The sequence below is a fragment of the Pimephales promelas genome, chromosome 22, assembly GCF_988280905.1.
Source record: "Pimephales promelas chromosome 22, fPimPro1.hap1.1, whole genome shotgun sequence".
Lineage (NCBI taxonomy): Eukaryota > Metazoa > Chordata > Actinopteri > Cypriniformes > Leuciscidae > Pimephales > Pimephales promelas.
In genome coordinates this window covers 24,139,569-24,155,344 of record NC_142790.1, presented here as the reverse complement: position 1 = coordinate 24,155,344, position 15,776 = coordinate 24,139,569, and the positions used below count along the sequence as shown (strand labels likewise).

The 15,776-nt window shown below is 36.9% G+C and overlaps 1 protein-coding gene across 2 annotated transcripts in view; it reads right to left on the bottom strand.

The window, feature by feature from the left end:
- Positions 1-15,776, bottom strand: part of plppr5b (phospholipid phosphatase related 5b) — a 52,229-nt gene that overhangs the window by 5,556 nt on the left and 30,897 nt on the right. The window contains exons 7-9 of one of the 2 annotated variants that reach the window (XM_089125641.1): positions 9,272-9,448; positions 4,647-4,781; positions 4,367-4,482 (exon numbers count right to left, since the gene is read on the bottom strand). In XM_089125641.1, coding sequence (XP_088981767.1) covers positions 4,367-4,482; positions 4,647-4,781; positions 9,272-9,448 — 428 coding nt within the window. The remainder of the gene's footprint in view (positions 1-4,366; positions 4,483-4,646; positions 4,782-9,271; positions 9,449-15,776) is intronic. The other variant, XM_089125640.1, reaches the window with a different exon arrangement.

The following is a 15,776-nucleotide window of genomic DNA, read 5'->3' as shown; positions in this document are numbered from 1 at the left end:
ACGATTTGATACATACCTCTCTCGTCTCTGGGGCGCGAGACACTTTGATAGCACTTAAAGAGGACATATCATGCGTGTGAATAAAAATGTTCTTTGAAGCTATATAGTAATCGTATATCTCTTATCAAACTACAATAATGGCCGAATGAGGGGAGTTGAAATGACCGTGAACTCAGCGACCTGGAAAGCGGACGGGGAAAGACGCAACTCCTTTTTATTTAAAGGGGCCGCTTCGAAACGGGTTGCTCACAGAAGCACATCAGAAAAGGGGTAGAAAAGGGGTCTGTTGAGCTATAATAATGAGGAATTCAGACCCAAGCATTGCAGTTATGCTTTATATAGACCACAAATGTATGATTTATAAGTAAAAATGAATGATTTAAAAGCATGATATGTACCCTTAGTTCATTCAATATGGGCTAAGCATAGAAGCGACCAAACACCTCCACGTTTTCCCTATTTAAATACAGTTACACCAGAAGTGTAACTCGACCTAGGACGGTGACACAAAATAAAATGTTGCACTTTTCTAAGCGTGTAAAGTGGATAACTATATTGTATGGCGGAATACCACAGCAAGTGCTTGGGAGCACTTCGACTCGGCGCATATATCACAACGGGACTTTTCACGAGTGATGATATTACTACACCGAGTCGAAGTGCTCCCAAGCACTTGCTGTGGTATTCCGCCATACATTATAGTTATCCATTTTACACGCTTAGAAAACTGCAACGTTTTAGTTTGTCACCATTCTTTGTCGAGTTACTCTACTGGTGTAACTGTATTTAAATAGGGGAAACGTGGAGGTGTTTGGTCGTTTCTCTGCTTGGCCCATATTGAATGAACTGGGCTAGTTAAGTGCTATCAAAGTGCCTTGCGCACCAGAGCGATTGAGTGCACGCACTGAGACGAGAGAGGTATGTATCAACTCGTCTTAGTTAAGGGAATAACATAGTTTAATATGAAAAAACGGTGGAGTATCCCTATAATATGTGGTTAAAATGTAGTTAGTAGAAGTGGACCATCAAAATAAAGTGTTACTAAAAATTTCCTGAGCCCAAACGTTTGAATGCTAGTGTATTTTTCTTTGGTTTTAACATGCACATTGATATTTTACTAAAGGCAAATTGTGTTGATACAGCAATCGCATTATACAAAAAAAAAATAGCAGACCTGTGTACGGTTCCTTGTTGTGCATCAAAATTCAGTAATCAGGTTTCACACAAAAAAACAAACCAAACCTACTGTTGGTCCAAACCAAATGTACTCAACCAAGTACAAAATGTCTGATATGAGCATGTGTGTTCCAGGTTGTAATGATATATATATATATATATATATATATATATATATATGAAGAGTTCAGATGCAAAAGCTCCAAGTGCCATTTGAATTTTTCTTCTAAAATGATCATTCTTATCAAGCTTGTATATTTAAGTTCAGTAATTTCACTTAAATGGCAATGAAGATTACCTATTAATTGTCATTTAAGTGAAATTACTGAACTTAAATATACAAGCTTGATAAAAATGGTAATTTTAGAAGAAAATTTCAAATGGCATTTAGAAGCTTTTGCATCTGAACTCTTCATATATACTGTATATATATATATATAGGTTCTGTTTAACCTTATGATACCAGTATGTGGGTCTAATCTGAAAGAAAATGAGTCCTCAGAACCAGAAGATGGATTGTTTCAGTCAGAATTGATGGGGTGTATGACTCCAATTTAAACTTTACTCTGAAACGAAATGTTCTGTTTCTTACATGAGTCACACAGGTATACATATAGGTGTTGAAAGGGATTCTGCTGAATAATTTAGAGTGATAGCTAACAGTACACAGTGCTGAAAAACTACACACTGAGTTAGAAAATGGATAAATAATACAGCTGTAAATGGAGAGTTCATCAGAGATTCAGAAAATATGAAGAGCGATCAGCGCTCCGCAGGTCATATCGCTGATATGTACACCGCGACCACAGCAGAGAATCCGAGGCGGATTTTCCCAAGCAAATTATTTCTAGCTTCCAGTCATATTTGCCGTGATCCTGAAGTCTCTGTGATTTGAAGCGACAAAACAGAGATGTGGATTTTCCTCGCCTTGTCCTCCCACTTTCAACAGCATTATGGTTTCTGAAAGCAATCTGTCTGGGGGATATTTCGGCAGAAAGCAAAGTGCAATTGTCTGTTTTCCATCCATCCCAGAAACCTCACGGGGCATTATTGCATCCAAACCATATCTACATGGATCAACTGATATCACAAATAATTATTTTCAATTGGCACCCTTGACTAAAGAAGAAACAGAAGATTAGCATTTTTATTGGAGGAAAGTGCCTTCAATATCCTACACATTCATTCTCTGCATTTCAATAAACCATCTGTGAACCGACATTGTTCCCAAATGGTTCATTGCAGCTGAATAAGCAAACAAGAACAACCTTTAATCCCTCATATTCTGCCGAGAAATCAAAACGGCAAGCTGGGATTAAATTATTCTCTCATTTGCTTACATGCAAAATGCTTAAAGAAACGTTTAAAGGGCCATAGTTGCAGTTTAATTACAGTCTTTCGGATCTCAGAGGTGGGCTGTGGCTTAATTAAAAGCTGAACACGAAGTCTGACTCTGCCATGGGGGATAACGGCTGCTAGGGTGCTAAATGCAGACTCAGGAATGGAGGTTTTTCACGTCTTTGAGGGCTTAGTAGTGCGTTTCGATTTCTATTCGAGGTGCGGAATTGCTAAGAGTTTTTAGGTCACTCAACTCAAACACCAACACCAGGTTTCAGATCAGGTTTTTAAAAGGATTTCGGGGCACCGGCTATGAAAGAAAACAAACTGGAAGCAAATGTGCGTGCAAGGAATCCTTATTAGATTAGAAAAAGCTTCAAATGACATGACTCCCAGGTATATTGCAAAAAAATGTAAGTCTCGTAGTGAGTATCAATTGAATTTTCCCAGTGTACAAACAAAAAACCTCAATAAAGGCCCCTATCCTTAAAAAAATGATCTATTAAAGTGGTCTGTTTCGGCGTATTAATGGGTTTTTCAAATAAATAATGAATACTTAAAAATATGACAATAATTAAAATGAGTACTGTCAAACGATTAAAATATTTAATCGCGATTAATCGCATTAATATCATAGTTAACTCACGATTAATCGCACATTTTTATCTATTCGAAATGTCTCTAGATTTCTTTTTGTCCCTATATTTTTTCTCATTATAATGCTCTTATCAACATGGAAAAGTGGATCGGCTTGCTTTGTGGAAATATTTTTTATTGAAAATAACATTGGCATATACTGTGTTCAAATTCACACTAACATTCTCACTTGGAGCAAATAATCTCTCACACAATGTAACACTGTCCATCAAAAAAAGGGTGAAAGAAATAGGTGACAAGGTCCTGATATTGACGAGGGGGCGGAGAATTCGCATCAGCTGTGTGTGTGTGTGTGTGTGTGTGCTTGGCCATCAAGTGGTATTAGTTCACAACGACAAAACACACAGATCACTTTGCTCTTGTCAATAGAACCATTTTGCAACTTTTTAGTAAAGTAAAGTTTCCATTCAGAATCTTATTGGCATACATTTCGGCGTCTCTCGCACTCATAATGCACTCAAAACGTAACGTTAACCTACTATTTGGCCGGCTCGCAAGCCGAAAAAGTGTGTGCGGCGTGCCTGTGGTTTTGTTTCCAGTCAAGCTAGATCCGCTTGCGCTTTGGTCGACGAAGCAACAAAACGTCCTCGTGCATGCCGCATCCTGTTGATAAATATGAAAAAATACTAAAAAGTTTGCTGGGCCAAGAAGACCGTTAATCACGTGATAAAAAAATGACGCCGTTAAAATGGGTTTGCGTTAACGCCGTTAATAACGCGTTTAACAGACAGCCCTTTTAAAAATATATAATTATTGCATCATACCTTTAATATTTTAATAATATTAAAAATAAGGGTAACAGTTTAGTTTGGGGAACAATTCTCACTATTAACTAGTTGCTTATTAGCTTGCAAATTACAAGCATATTGGCCATTTATAAGTACGTTTTAAGCATATATTAATGTCTTATTCTGCATGACCATATGCTACATCTCTAAATCCTACATATACATACTGTATACATTTAAGTTCAGAACAAAATCAGATGCAACCACAAAGACTGAACTGCAAAGGACTTGAAAACATGCAGCCGGAGATGCCAACGCTCTGGGTACACTGTAATTAAGTACAGGTAATTGTTTTGTTCATTTGAAATGAACATGATTGGGTTTTAACTGGGATTTAATGACGTGTCGTCGTACTCCAGAGGTTTGGCAGCCTGAGCTCCTCACACAGGTGCGCATACGTTTATTGCCTTGTGTTCTGCAGGTGTCTGAAGCGGCTGCTTTTGCCTGTGATCCAGCTAAAGAAACTCAGGAGACGGTCTTTCAGAGTGTGGGGCTCCTCGTCATCCATTCTCAGTTCTGTCACCTGAGGGACAGGAGCGAATGGATACACATCTTGTTGATAAGAGTGCTCAAACTGACACAATTGGGACCCTTGAGAGCGGATTCAACACTCTGCACACAGGCCATGTACTGTGTGTCAGTTTATTTGACAGCATCCACAGATTTCAGCTGCGCTTTTGTCAGTACCTGTGAGGCGATGTACTTCTCCAATGGACTCTCAACCCTGGGCGAGCTGACCATTGGATTGTCACTCAAGTTGTCCTGTGGGGGATCATCATTCAGCAGATGTTTGCCTTTGAAGTTATGGACCACACACACCACCTGAAAACATAAAAAAATGCAACTAAATTAACTGAGATTTTTAGCAGACTTTGTGTAAAAAATAAATATGTATAGTGTACAATGAAAGAAAGTAACAAGCAAAATATAAATTAGGTGAAAGCAGTGGTGAATGTAAGGATTGTGAAGAAATGTTTTGAAGATCTGGAATACAGAGTCAACACAATACAGCTGCATTGTAAATGGAGCAAACAGCATAAAAGCACACACACTTAATACAAAGCCAGTGTGTAGTGCACAGTCAGGGACAATCTAGTGTCACAGTGAGAAGAAAGAAATAATAGTAATTTAGTTGGCAATCTTGTGAGTCCTCAACCCATAAGAGGAACACAGCCGCTATCTATAATTAGATAGATAGATAGATAGATAGATAGATAGATAGATAGATAGATAGATAGATAGATAGATAGATAGATAGATAGATAGATAGATAGATAGATAGATAGATAGATAGATAGATAGATAGATAGATAGATAGATAGACAAAGATACACATAAGAGCTTTATAATTAAGATTTACATAAACCCTCACTGTGTGTTTTGCTTGCACAGCTTGCTGTATATATTTCTAAATCTAAATGTGCATGTTGCTGAGCATCTGCTTTTCCGACTTCTGTGCAAAAGCTGTTGATGATATTAATAAAAAGCTCCAACACAGCAGCCAAAGGGCCAAACTAGGTCACACATTCTGTTGGTACTTTATATTCTGTTGTCACATATGCAGCTTCAGGATCTCCAGCTAAACAGAGCGTGTTTGAATCACTAACCCATCATGGTATAAATGAGGCTGATATCTTGTAGAGTGAGCTCCTGACGCGACGAGAAAGCTTAGCGCAAGCAATTTCAATAATTGGAGCGTGTCAGCCAATCACATGATTCTTTGTGCATTACCTCCCAACAAAACGGCAGCTAACTGTTTTCATAAATCACAATCTTAGTTGCCGGAGAGGATCCATAGTGGCCTTGCAGCAGTGATGAACAATTTCTCAAGACAGGCTGTTATGCCAGCAAGATTGTGCATTTGTTTTATTTGTTCTAAAGAAGAAAAGAAATCACACAGGTTTATAATGACAGGTTTTTTCTTGTTTCTTTGTATTCACAAAGCAATATCCATAGTTGCCTTATGCCTGCTACAGACGATTTCGGCACTCGTACACAAACTTGGGTACGACATGTACGTATGTAGACTGTACGATGATGACACCTATTGAAACGTAGGCTACGGCGCAAGTTAGTATGGAAGAGTAAAACATCATCAGTATGCGCTAGTGGTAAACAAATACAATAGAGAAAGATGAATTTCACTTTAGCAATTGTGGTTTTTATGTGGGCTGGAAAAAGGACTAGGAAGTGAGGAGAATATGGTCAATGCTAGGGAAAAGAGGCCAACTTGGTATGCTAATTTAGCAATGTAGCACTAGGTAAAAGTTTTATGTGCCATGTTGCATTGATCAATACATAATTTCATGTTGCAGTTTTATTGGCTATTCAGTAGACGTAGTTCGTAGCATCAAACACATTGTGAGATGATCATGCTAAATTCCGCGTGTATGTAAACGCCGTTAAATGTTCGAGTGATTCCGCGTGTATGAACACACCGTTAAATGTTACGAAACGAAGCGAAGCAAAATGTAGATCTACATCTGGGGAGCGATATTTTTTTCCCTAGGATGGTAGGGGAAGACTCATAAATGGTATTAACCCCCAGTGACGGGTAGGTTTAGGGACAGGGTTGGGGTAGGTCATATATTTATACAGTAATGTAACGTTACACGCTGAAACGCGATCATGCGTGTTGATAGCATGCCGAAAATGGAAATACGAATTGGCGTGTCATACATCAGCATTTCATGAGATCAGTCTGGATAGTCTCTCATAGTTCTGACATGCCACTGAATCAAAATCCTCCAATACAAAAACCCCACTACCACAATGTTTGTTCAGCGCCAACACTGCCTATTCCCAGACATATTATTAGCTGAAGTCAATCAAATAGTCATTAAAGAGCTCAGTATGACAGTTCATTATAAAAGAAATCTCTGTGAGACCATTCAGGAATACTTTTCTTTATCTTGACAGAGACTGAAATGAAGTTAGACAGGGGTTATGAAATGTTTTTCAACTATTTAATTCACTCTCTGATCGTTGAAGAGGGAAATCTTTCGACAGAGTTTTTGTGACAAAATCTTCACATGAAATGACACCAAAGCTTTGCTAATGATATATCATAGCTCTCTACAAAGTTCCTTTTGTCTGACACTAAACAGTCTTTGTGGCTAATAGCTTCTGGGTTTGGGATCAGAGAGATGCTTTCATCTCTTCTTTCAGGACATTACCTTAAATCAGGCCTTATCTGCACATTGGGCTGGAGGCGGTCATAAAGAAAACACATTTGAATGCTTAAATATTAATCACAAGCAGTGGACTTTCTCATTAGCAGAGCTTGCTGAAGTGAAGACAAATGTAGATTTGAAAATCATTTCCCCCCATTATTGTTGAATCGGTTACTTTGTCAAGAGATCTCTTATTTATTATTTTTATACATGTATCAGAAACAGGCACTGAAGAATAAGGCTACAGGTGAGGAGGTCTTGATTCCAGATTTCTCTGGTCCCCATTTCACTATTTTCTCACCCCATCATGCCATGTGAAGTTCAATTTCATGGACTTCCTTTTAATCCCAAAATATGCCATTTTTTTCTAGACCAAATAACTTGATCCAAGTCTATAGAGAAACAAAATATGCACTTGCAGTTTAATTTGTTACATTAATACATACTGTATAGTGCTTTTCTCTGCACTCAAAGCACTTAACATAGAAGTGGGGGGGAGGGGTTTGGGGGGGTCTCCTCAACCACCACCAATGTGCAGCATCCAATCCAACTGGATGATGCGACTGCATCCATATTGCGCCAGAACGCCCACCACATACCAGTTCAGCAACAAAAAAGAGTCACTCTGCTAGATTATAGTGCTCTAAAACCCATGGAATCCTTAAGGGGTTGGACTCAAGAGGACACAAACACATTAGCATTTGCTCTAAGCTCCTGTGTCCTGAGATGAAGCCTGTATCATGATGTGCCCAGATGTGGGTGGTGGAATGAGGGTGAAATCCATCTTGCTACATTTGGCAGCTCTACACAACACAATTGGCTTTAAAGCAAAAAGAGGCCCAGAGCAGAGGGTCTGCAACAGGGCTGTATGTCTATAATGTCAGTATGTGAGCGATTCTTCTACTTAGCTTCCCACCAGCCAACATTATCCTTTCTCTATCCTGTTATCCTTGCGAAATGAGCTGTATGTAATTTGCTCTGGACTTCTGCCACTCAACTCCATGCTTGTCACTCGTGTTAGTTTACCAAAAAAATGACAATTCAGTCATCAATTACTCACCCTCATAGTTTGCTAGTTATAAAACTACTGGATGGCTTTACAAGTCTTACATGAGAAGGATTCCCACACATTTTGAAAAGTGAGTTTCTATGGCTTTTCTATTTAATTATGATTACTAAATGAAAAAAATATATACTGTATTCATAAAATGCAATTACTTTTTTAGTTCACAATATGTTAGCTATACACACACACACACAAACATATATATAATCAGTGTCACTATTGTTAACTATAACAAACTATATAAAAAAATAATCAATTGAATGAAATAATGCTGAAATAAAGTAAATGATAAATAATAAACTTTTATTACGACTATTTAAATATTTAAAACATTTAAATAAGTTTTGGTAGAAGTACTACAATTAATAAAACTTAAAAAAAAAAAAAGCTTAAGAGAAATATTGAAAAAGGACAAAAGCACATTGTTAACAAAATTGCTAACATTTAAACTAAAATGAAACAATGATGTAGAAAACAATTATGAATAAATTATGGAAGCTTGTTTCCACCACAGAATAAAAAAATACTAAAAGTGTTATATATTAAATATTGTGACTTTTTTTTCCTCACAATTGCGAGTTTACAGAATTCAGAATTGATTTATATAAAGTCGCAATTGTGAGTTTATATATCACAATTCTAAGAAAAAAAGTCAGAATTGTGAGATGGAAACCTGTAATTGTGAGAAAAAAGTCAGAATTTGAGATAAAAATTCGTAAACTGTTTTTATTCTATGGCGGCAACAAGTTATATTATCCATAATACATATTATACTATATAAATAGGCCGGATCATTACTTCTTCCATGTTTTCCATGGAACCCTAAATATAGTGCATAAGCCTAATGGACTACATACATAGGAGCTTTTCAGTTCCCGTCCCCATTAACTCTCATTGTAAAGAAAAGTTCAGCAGGGACAATCTGCAAAACATCTTATTTTTATGTTCCACATAAGAAAGAAAATCATCTCGGTCTGGAATGACATGAGGGTGAGTAAATCATGACAGAACTTTCATTTTGTGTCAACTATTAGATTATATGTTTGCAAAGAGTCTACACTTGAAAAACTTACTAGAAAGGTGGCGATGGCCACGCCGATGATAAACCCGGCGATGACGTCAGACCAGTGGTTTCGATACTCCGCCACCCTGTTGATACCCGTTAGAAAGGCCAGGCACATCAGGCCCAAAGACATGACTGGTTTAGCCAGACGGGTTCCTTTGGCTTTCACTGTAAATGTAATGTACATCTGAAATCAGAGAAAAACAAAGTAACACATATGATTAAAATAATATATGATTTTGATTTGCAATCATTTGTCCTTTATCTCATGCACCGTAAATAGTTTTTTGTAGCACTAGTGTGAAAAGTGTAAAATTGGTCAAGTGTGAACACCCAAAAGTTCACCGTACACACACACAGTCACACACACGCACAAAAAATATTAAATGGTTGAGTCCTTGTCTGTGTGGCGTGTCACTGTGTGTATGAGTGAGTATGTTTTTTAAAGAAGGCTCGTGAGGAGGTGAAGAGCTATCCAATCTGCACATTTAGATCAGTCAGGCAAAGAGAGAGAGTGACCAAAACAAGCTTATCTATCCAGAGGGAGATATTTTTGTGACTCTGAAAGTCATGTCATAGCAAAGTGAAAGAGAAAATGTGAATAAATGAGGGACAGTCCTGCCCACTCATTCTGGAGTATGCACATGTTTTATCGCTGAAGGTCATAGATAATCAGCCATCACTCCTGAGGAAACACCACAAAGACAGTAATTGTTACCTTGTCTGAGACATTGTCTCTCTCAAAGTCTCACTCTTTCAGTGTCTCGTTCTAGTATTCAAAGGTTATGGTCACATTGTGACCTCATTTTATTCCATCTGAGGAGTTGAGGTGAGCAGACATTTTCGGTGTCCTCAAATCTCAATATGTATGACTCTGTTTTTAGAGAATATAAACCAGACAGATCCGACAGTCTAATGAAAACTATATATAAAATACTGTAATGCACTTCCAATGGATGAATATGTGGCAGGGCATTATGGAGGTTTTAAAAACAGAAAAATGAAGCTCAGTTAGAGTTATTTAAGCAGTAAAGTCTATTGGCATCATCTAACACTCACTTAAAGTCGATCTTTAAAAACACTAATATTAATATTACTAAAATTAGTAATATTTATTTATAATATAAAATGTAATCTTTAGCAAATCCTTGCATTTTTCATAATCTACATTAAAATGTGTCATTCAAAATGTTTGATTTTATTTATATATTTTTTTCATTTTTAATGAAAGCTACGCCAGTCTTCAGTCACATGATCCTCCCTATGTGCTGATTTGCTGCTCAAGAAACGTTATCAGTTGTTAAAAACAGTTGAACTGCTTAACATTTTTTCAGGTATCTTTAAAAAACAGAGAGTTCAAGAGAACATAATTTATTTTTGAAACAGTGAGGACTTTTCAATTGGTACAAAAAATGACATCTTTGATTTATTTAATACATCCTTCCTGAATAAAAGTATTAATTTCTAAGAAAAAAATGTGTATCACAACTTTTTTTTTTAACTAAAAAATGGGTTGCGACTGCGAGCACTGTTGCATGTTGACTTTTGACGTGTCCTACATTTTGCATGTGCGATTCAGAAGCCGGTCGAGTCCTCAGTCATCTGCCTTTAGGGTTACTGTCAAAAACCATGTAGTCTTTCGTTGTGAATGCAACAAAATTTTATCTCTCAGGTCAAGGGCAGAGCCTCTGGACTGCCTCAAAGCTGTTTTAAAGCAAGTTGTCAAAATATCAATTTTACACACTGTTGCACAGCCGAGAACTTCTTCCCTGGAAGATACTATGTGTCCTCTCTGTCGGGTCGACTGGCCATCAGCTGTGATAAACTTTCATTTACATCATCTGAAGACATAAAAAAGACATTTTTATTGCATCTGTGACAGCTATCATGTTCAGGACTGAGAGCGTCACATTAAAAGAGTATTTGTTCAATGACTTTATCAAACTCTCTCAGGCTGCCTTAATAGTTTTTGGAGTAAAGTCAATCTCATCCCACGGGACTTTGACAAAGTCAAACTCACTTTTCTGACTTCATTGCCACCTCATTCTTCAAAAGTCAAAAAAAAAAGTGTTTTGCAGCTCCAGTCAAATACCAAGTGAGCAACTCCCTACTTAAGAGACCAGTTTGTTTGGCTGTTCTTTATAACGTTATATTCATCAATGAATCAAAAAAGGAATCACGGTTTCCAGAAAAATATTATAAGTGTTCAGCATTGATAAGTGTTTCTTGAGCAGCAAATCAGAATATTAGAATGATTTCTGAAGGATCATGTGACACTGAAGACTGAAGTAACGGTGCTGAAAATTTAGCTTTGGAAAATTACATTGTAAAATGCTTTAAAATAATACTTCACTTCACAATATTACTGTTTTACTATATCTTTTTAATGAAATAAATGCAGGCTTGGTGAGATCTTCTTCCAAAACATTTTAAAAAATCTTATCGACAAATTAGGTAAATATTTTTACTTTAAATATTTTTAATCCCAACTTTTCAGTGATAAAATAAATATATTCATAAATAGCATTTAGATCCATTTTTACAGCATTTTGCAAAACTACATGAACTTCTCTTTTAAAACAGCTTAAAGCGGTTAAATACCTACACACACACATGACCAAAGTATGGAAATCTACAATTGTGGCCATTTTATTAATGCAAAACACATCAGATCAGCAGTAGCGGTCACACATTCACTGTGGAGTATTTCATCTAGAACATCAATTTGGTAGTCTCTAATTAATCACAATGTTAAAGAGGAAGAATTTAGCAAACTCTTGGTTGTGCAGATCATACAGTGCAAGCTAAAACAACACCTCTACACTTACTGCCCTACATACGAAATGTGATTGATCTGCTCATTTGATTGGAGAAGCACGTTCGTTCAAAGACACCCTGCAGGACGTCAAAAATTCAAAGTTCTCTGGCACATCCTACAGACACTAATCAGACTCCTCTCTTGTGTCTACATTAATAATCGAACCTCCCGGGATACCGTGATTCTCTCGGAGTTCTAGTCATCAGGGCTCGACTCGACTAACAGCTGGTATAAGACATTCCCATTCCCTAAGGACTGAGATTTCCTTGTGGGCCTGGCGCACATCTGCAGCAGCATCACTGATGAAAAGGAGGGCTAAACCATGCCAGATGCTCATTACTTGATTTTTGGATTCTGTCCTTCATAGTCTGCTTGTCTGTACAGGGCGTCTGGTCTCCTAACCAGGTCGTTGTGGCTAATTAGACCATGAATTGAAAAATTAAGGGAGGCTATAAAAGTGGTGATTAAAATGGGAATGAATAAGTAAAGCTCATAGGTTATCTAATTTATGAGGATGTTTAGAGCTTGATTCGCAGCCCATTTCTAAAATGATTTGCGAGATTCATTTTTGGTGGGCATTTGTGCACACAAAAGACAGACATCTGATATTTTTAAATTATTTGAACTCATTAAAATAAAGCAATTTTTACTTTTTATTTTAGAAGTTACACAAGATTCAATTAAATTTTTCAGTTTAAGATAATTTAAGTTGAAATTATTTTCAATTTGGTTATACTTAATTTAAGGCAACAACTAATGTTAAGTTTAAGTATTTTTTTAAACTGCAATTCAGGTCCAAATCTGAAACTGGGTTAAAATCTATCCATTTATTTGCTCATCGTGTAAATATAAAAAAAAAACAACACCACAAAATGTGGTTTAAAATCTGATTGAAACCTGATTTCAATCCAAAACAGATTTAAAATCTGATCTGAATCAGACTAGTGTAGACCAAGTACTTAGTTTCCTCAGTTAGTATACAATGATTTTTACAAATCCCAACCACAAAACTGTTAAAAAAAATTAAGATCATATTTCAATTTGGCTATTTTCTGATAGACAAGGTGCAGAACCATTAAAATAATGTTCAGTATAAACAAAGCCTCATTCAAAACCAATTGAGTCACCAATTGATCCAATACAAGAAATGTCCAGACAAAACCTTTAAATTGGCATTAAACCTTTTCACACCAATCCAACTCTCATTTCCTCTCTCAATGGCATATCTTCAAGCCGACAGATTGCTGACAGACAGGGCGACCACAGCGTTCATGGAAAAAGAGTTACCACTTTCTTCAGTTGCCTGTTACATAGAAAACTCCTTGCCACAAATAACTATGTTCACACTATAGTGCTTTCCGCCATATCTATGCTCGATCAGGCTACGGACAGAATCCAAATGAAGCTCCTGTGAATTTGCATCTGCATTTCAAATGCAGTCCTGTCCTACACTCCTGGATACACTCAAGATAATCCTGCTTCATGACGTTCACTTTAAGATGCAGAGATATACATATCAATGATTCTGGCCATTAAAAATTCAAACCCACCGAATGCAATCCAATGAACAAGTGGTTCTTGCTGTAAGAAGAGGCCAAATCACCTTCATATGACCGCTGTATTTAAAAAGAAGAGCTCAAAGGCAAAAGCAGATTGACAGTTGTCACTTTACATCACATTCATTAATGAAGGTGAGTGTGTAGAGATGCAGAGGATGTGCTTTGATTTTGAACATTCTTGAAGAACTTCAAAGCTAAAGACTTTCTAGGACATGGATAGCTGCAGGCCGGAGTAATGGGCATGCTGAAAGGTTGGGTTATGCCAAAATACATAACGCTACAACATAGACTAACCCCACACCCAAACAGGCAGCTTTCGAAACCAATTGAAAAGATCTTTCATGCCCATTACTCCAACATGCAGATACCCACACTTGGACTTTCTAAGGTCTCGCAGTTGACATTAAGTCCGTGTTACACGTTATAAGCGAATATGATGTTTTTAATGGAGGAAAAGTTGGACTATTTTAACTTGACATGCCATCTTAAAATGCAAAGTTTGGAGTGGGACACTCAAAAAACAATGCAAGACCATGCAACGGCTAAAAAAGTTCATCAGCAATCTGTATAGTAGTTCTAAAAAGGGGTGCATTTAAAGACAATGAAGATAAGATATACTATGGAAACAGTCTAACAGCTAAAGCACAGCATGTTCATTTAACCATCACTGCTAAAAAAATATCAAAACTAAATAAAGAATAAAAGATGCATTTAAAAGACAGCTTTTCCAAGAAAGGTTTACCATGGAAACAGTGTAACAGCTAAAGCACAGCATGTTCAAACCATTAATGATAAAAATTGCCATGCCAATAAAAGCATTCGATAAACCATCAGCATCATTTCTTTAAAAAAAAAAGAATATTCACCCAAAAATGTTACTCACCCTCATGTCGTTCCAAACCCGTAAGACTTTTTGTTCAAATTCAGTACACAAATGAAGATCTTTTTCGTGAAATCTCGTGAAGCCCCAGAGAGTAGTTAAGACATCTAACCACAAATCCAGTGGTTTAACCTCAATTTTCTGAAGCGACGCGAGTGCTTTGTTTGCACCAAAAACATAATTTACCACTTTATTTACAAACTCGTAATCCAACTCGAGCAACAATGTCTGGTCTCGCATCAACACAACACACATAGTACATTGTGGTGCTCTCCAGATTAATATTTTGTAAATAAAGTGGTAAATTGTGTTCGGGTTTTTTTGCACAAACTTGCGTCGCTTCAATAAAATTTAAGTTAAACCACTGGAATCACATGGATTACTTTCTAATGATGTCTTTACTACCTTTCTGGGGCTTGAAAGTGGTAGTTGCGTAGCTGTCAATGAAGGGACAGAAAGCTCTGTTGTGTTCAGAAGGTGAAAGAAAGTCTTGGAACTGCATGACGATGAGTAATTAATGAAAGAATTTACATTTTTGCGTGAACAAACTATTTAACACTGTCAGTTAGTTTCAGGTCAGGTTTGGTGTAGGTGGTACATTATTTTCAAACGCGATAGGGCATTAACTTTCTAGCGCCATTCATTGGACATTTCTTTTCTAAACTACCACGATAATTACAACAACCCCAAAAAAATAAAACATTGTCAGATAGAACTGACATTATCACTTGCAAGATTTAACATTTGAAGCCACAACAGGCAAGTTTTTCCAGCGAGCCTAGGTTGGATTTAAAGGGTTAGTTCACCCAAAAATGAAAATTAAGTCATTAATTACTCACCCCCATGCTGTTCCAACCCCGTAAGACCTTTGTTCGTCTTCGGAACACAAATGAATGACTTAATTTTCATTTTAGGGTGAACTAACCCTTTAAAGTCGGCATGAAATCAAATTTGACAAATCTTCTTTTTATATGTAATATTGTAGTGTTTATTATAAATAATTTATCTGTGCACTTCATTATTTTTTTAAAATTCATGTACCCTTTATAATCTTTAATCAAATACATTACCCTTCCATACGGTTACGTGGAATGGCGAAAGGGTGCGGCCAGATCTGATGAGGGTGTGGCTATCGGTGAACCGCCTTTGTTTGCAACGCCCAACCTCCAACGACCCAATCAATTCCCGAAGGACGACATCAAGCCCTGCCCTACATTTTTTTTCTAATTTCAGAAACCGTTTCACTCGGATATACGTA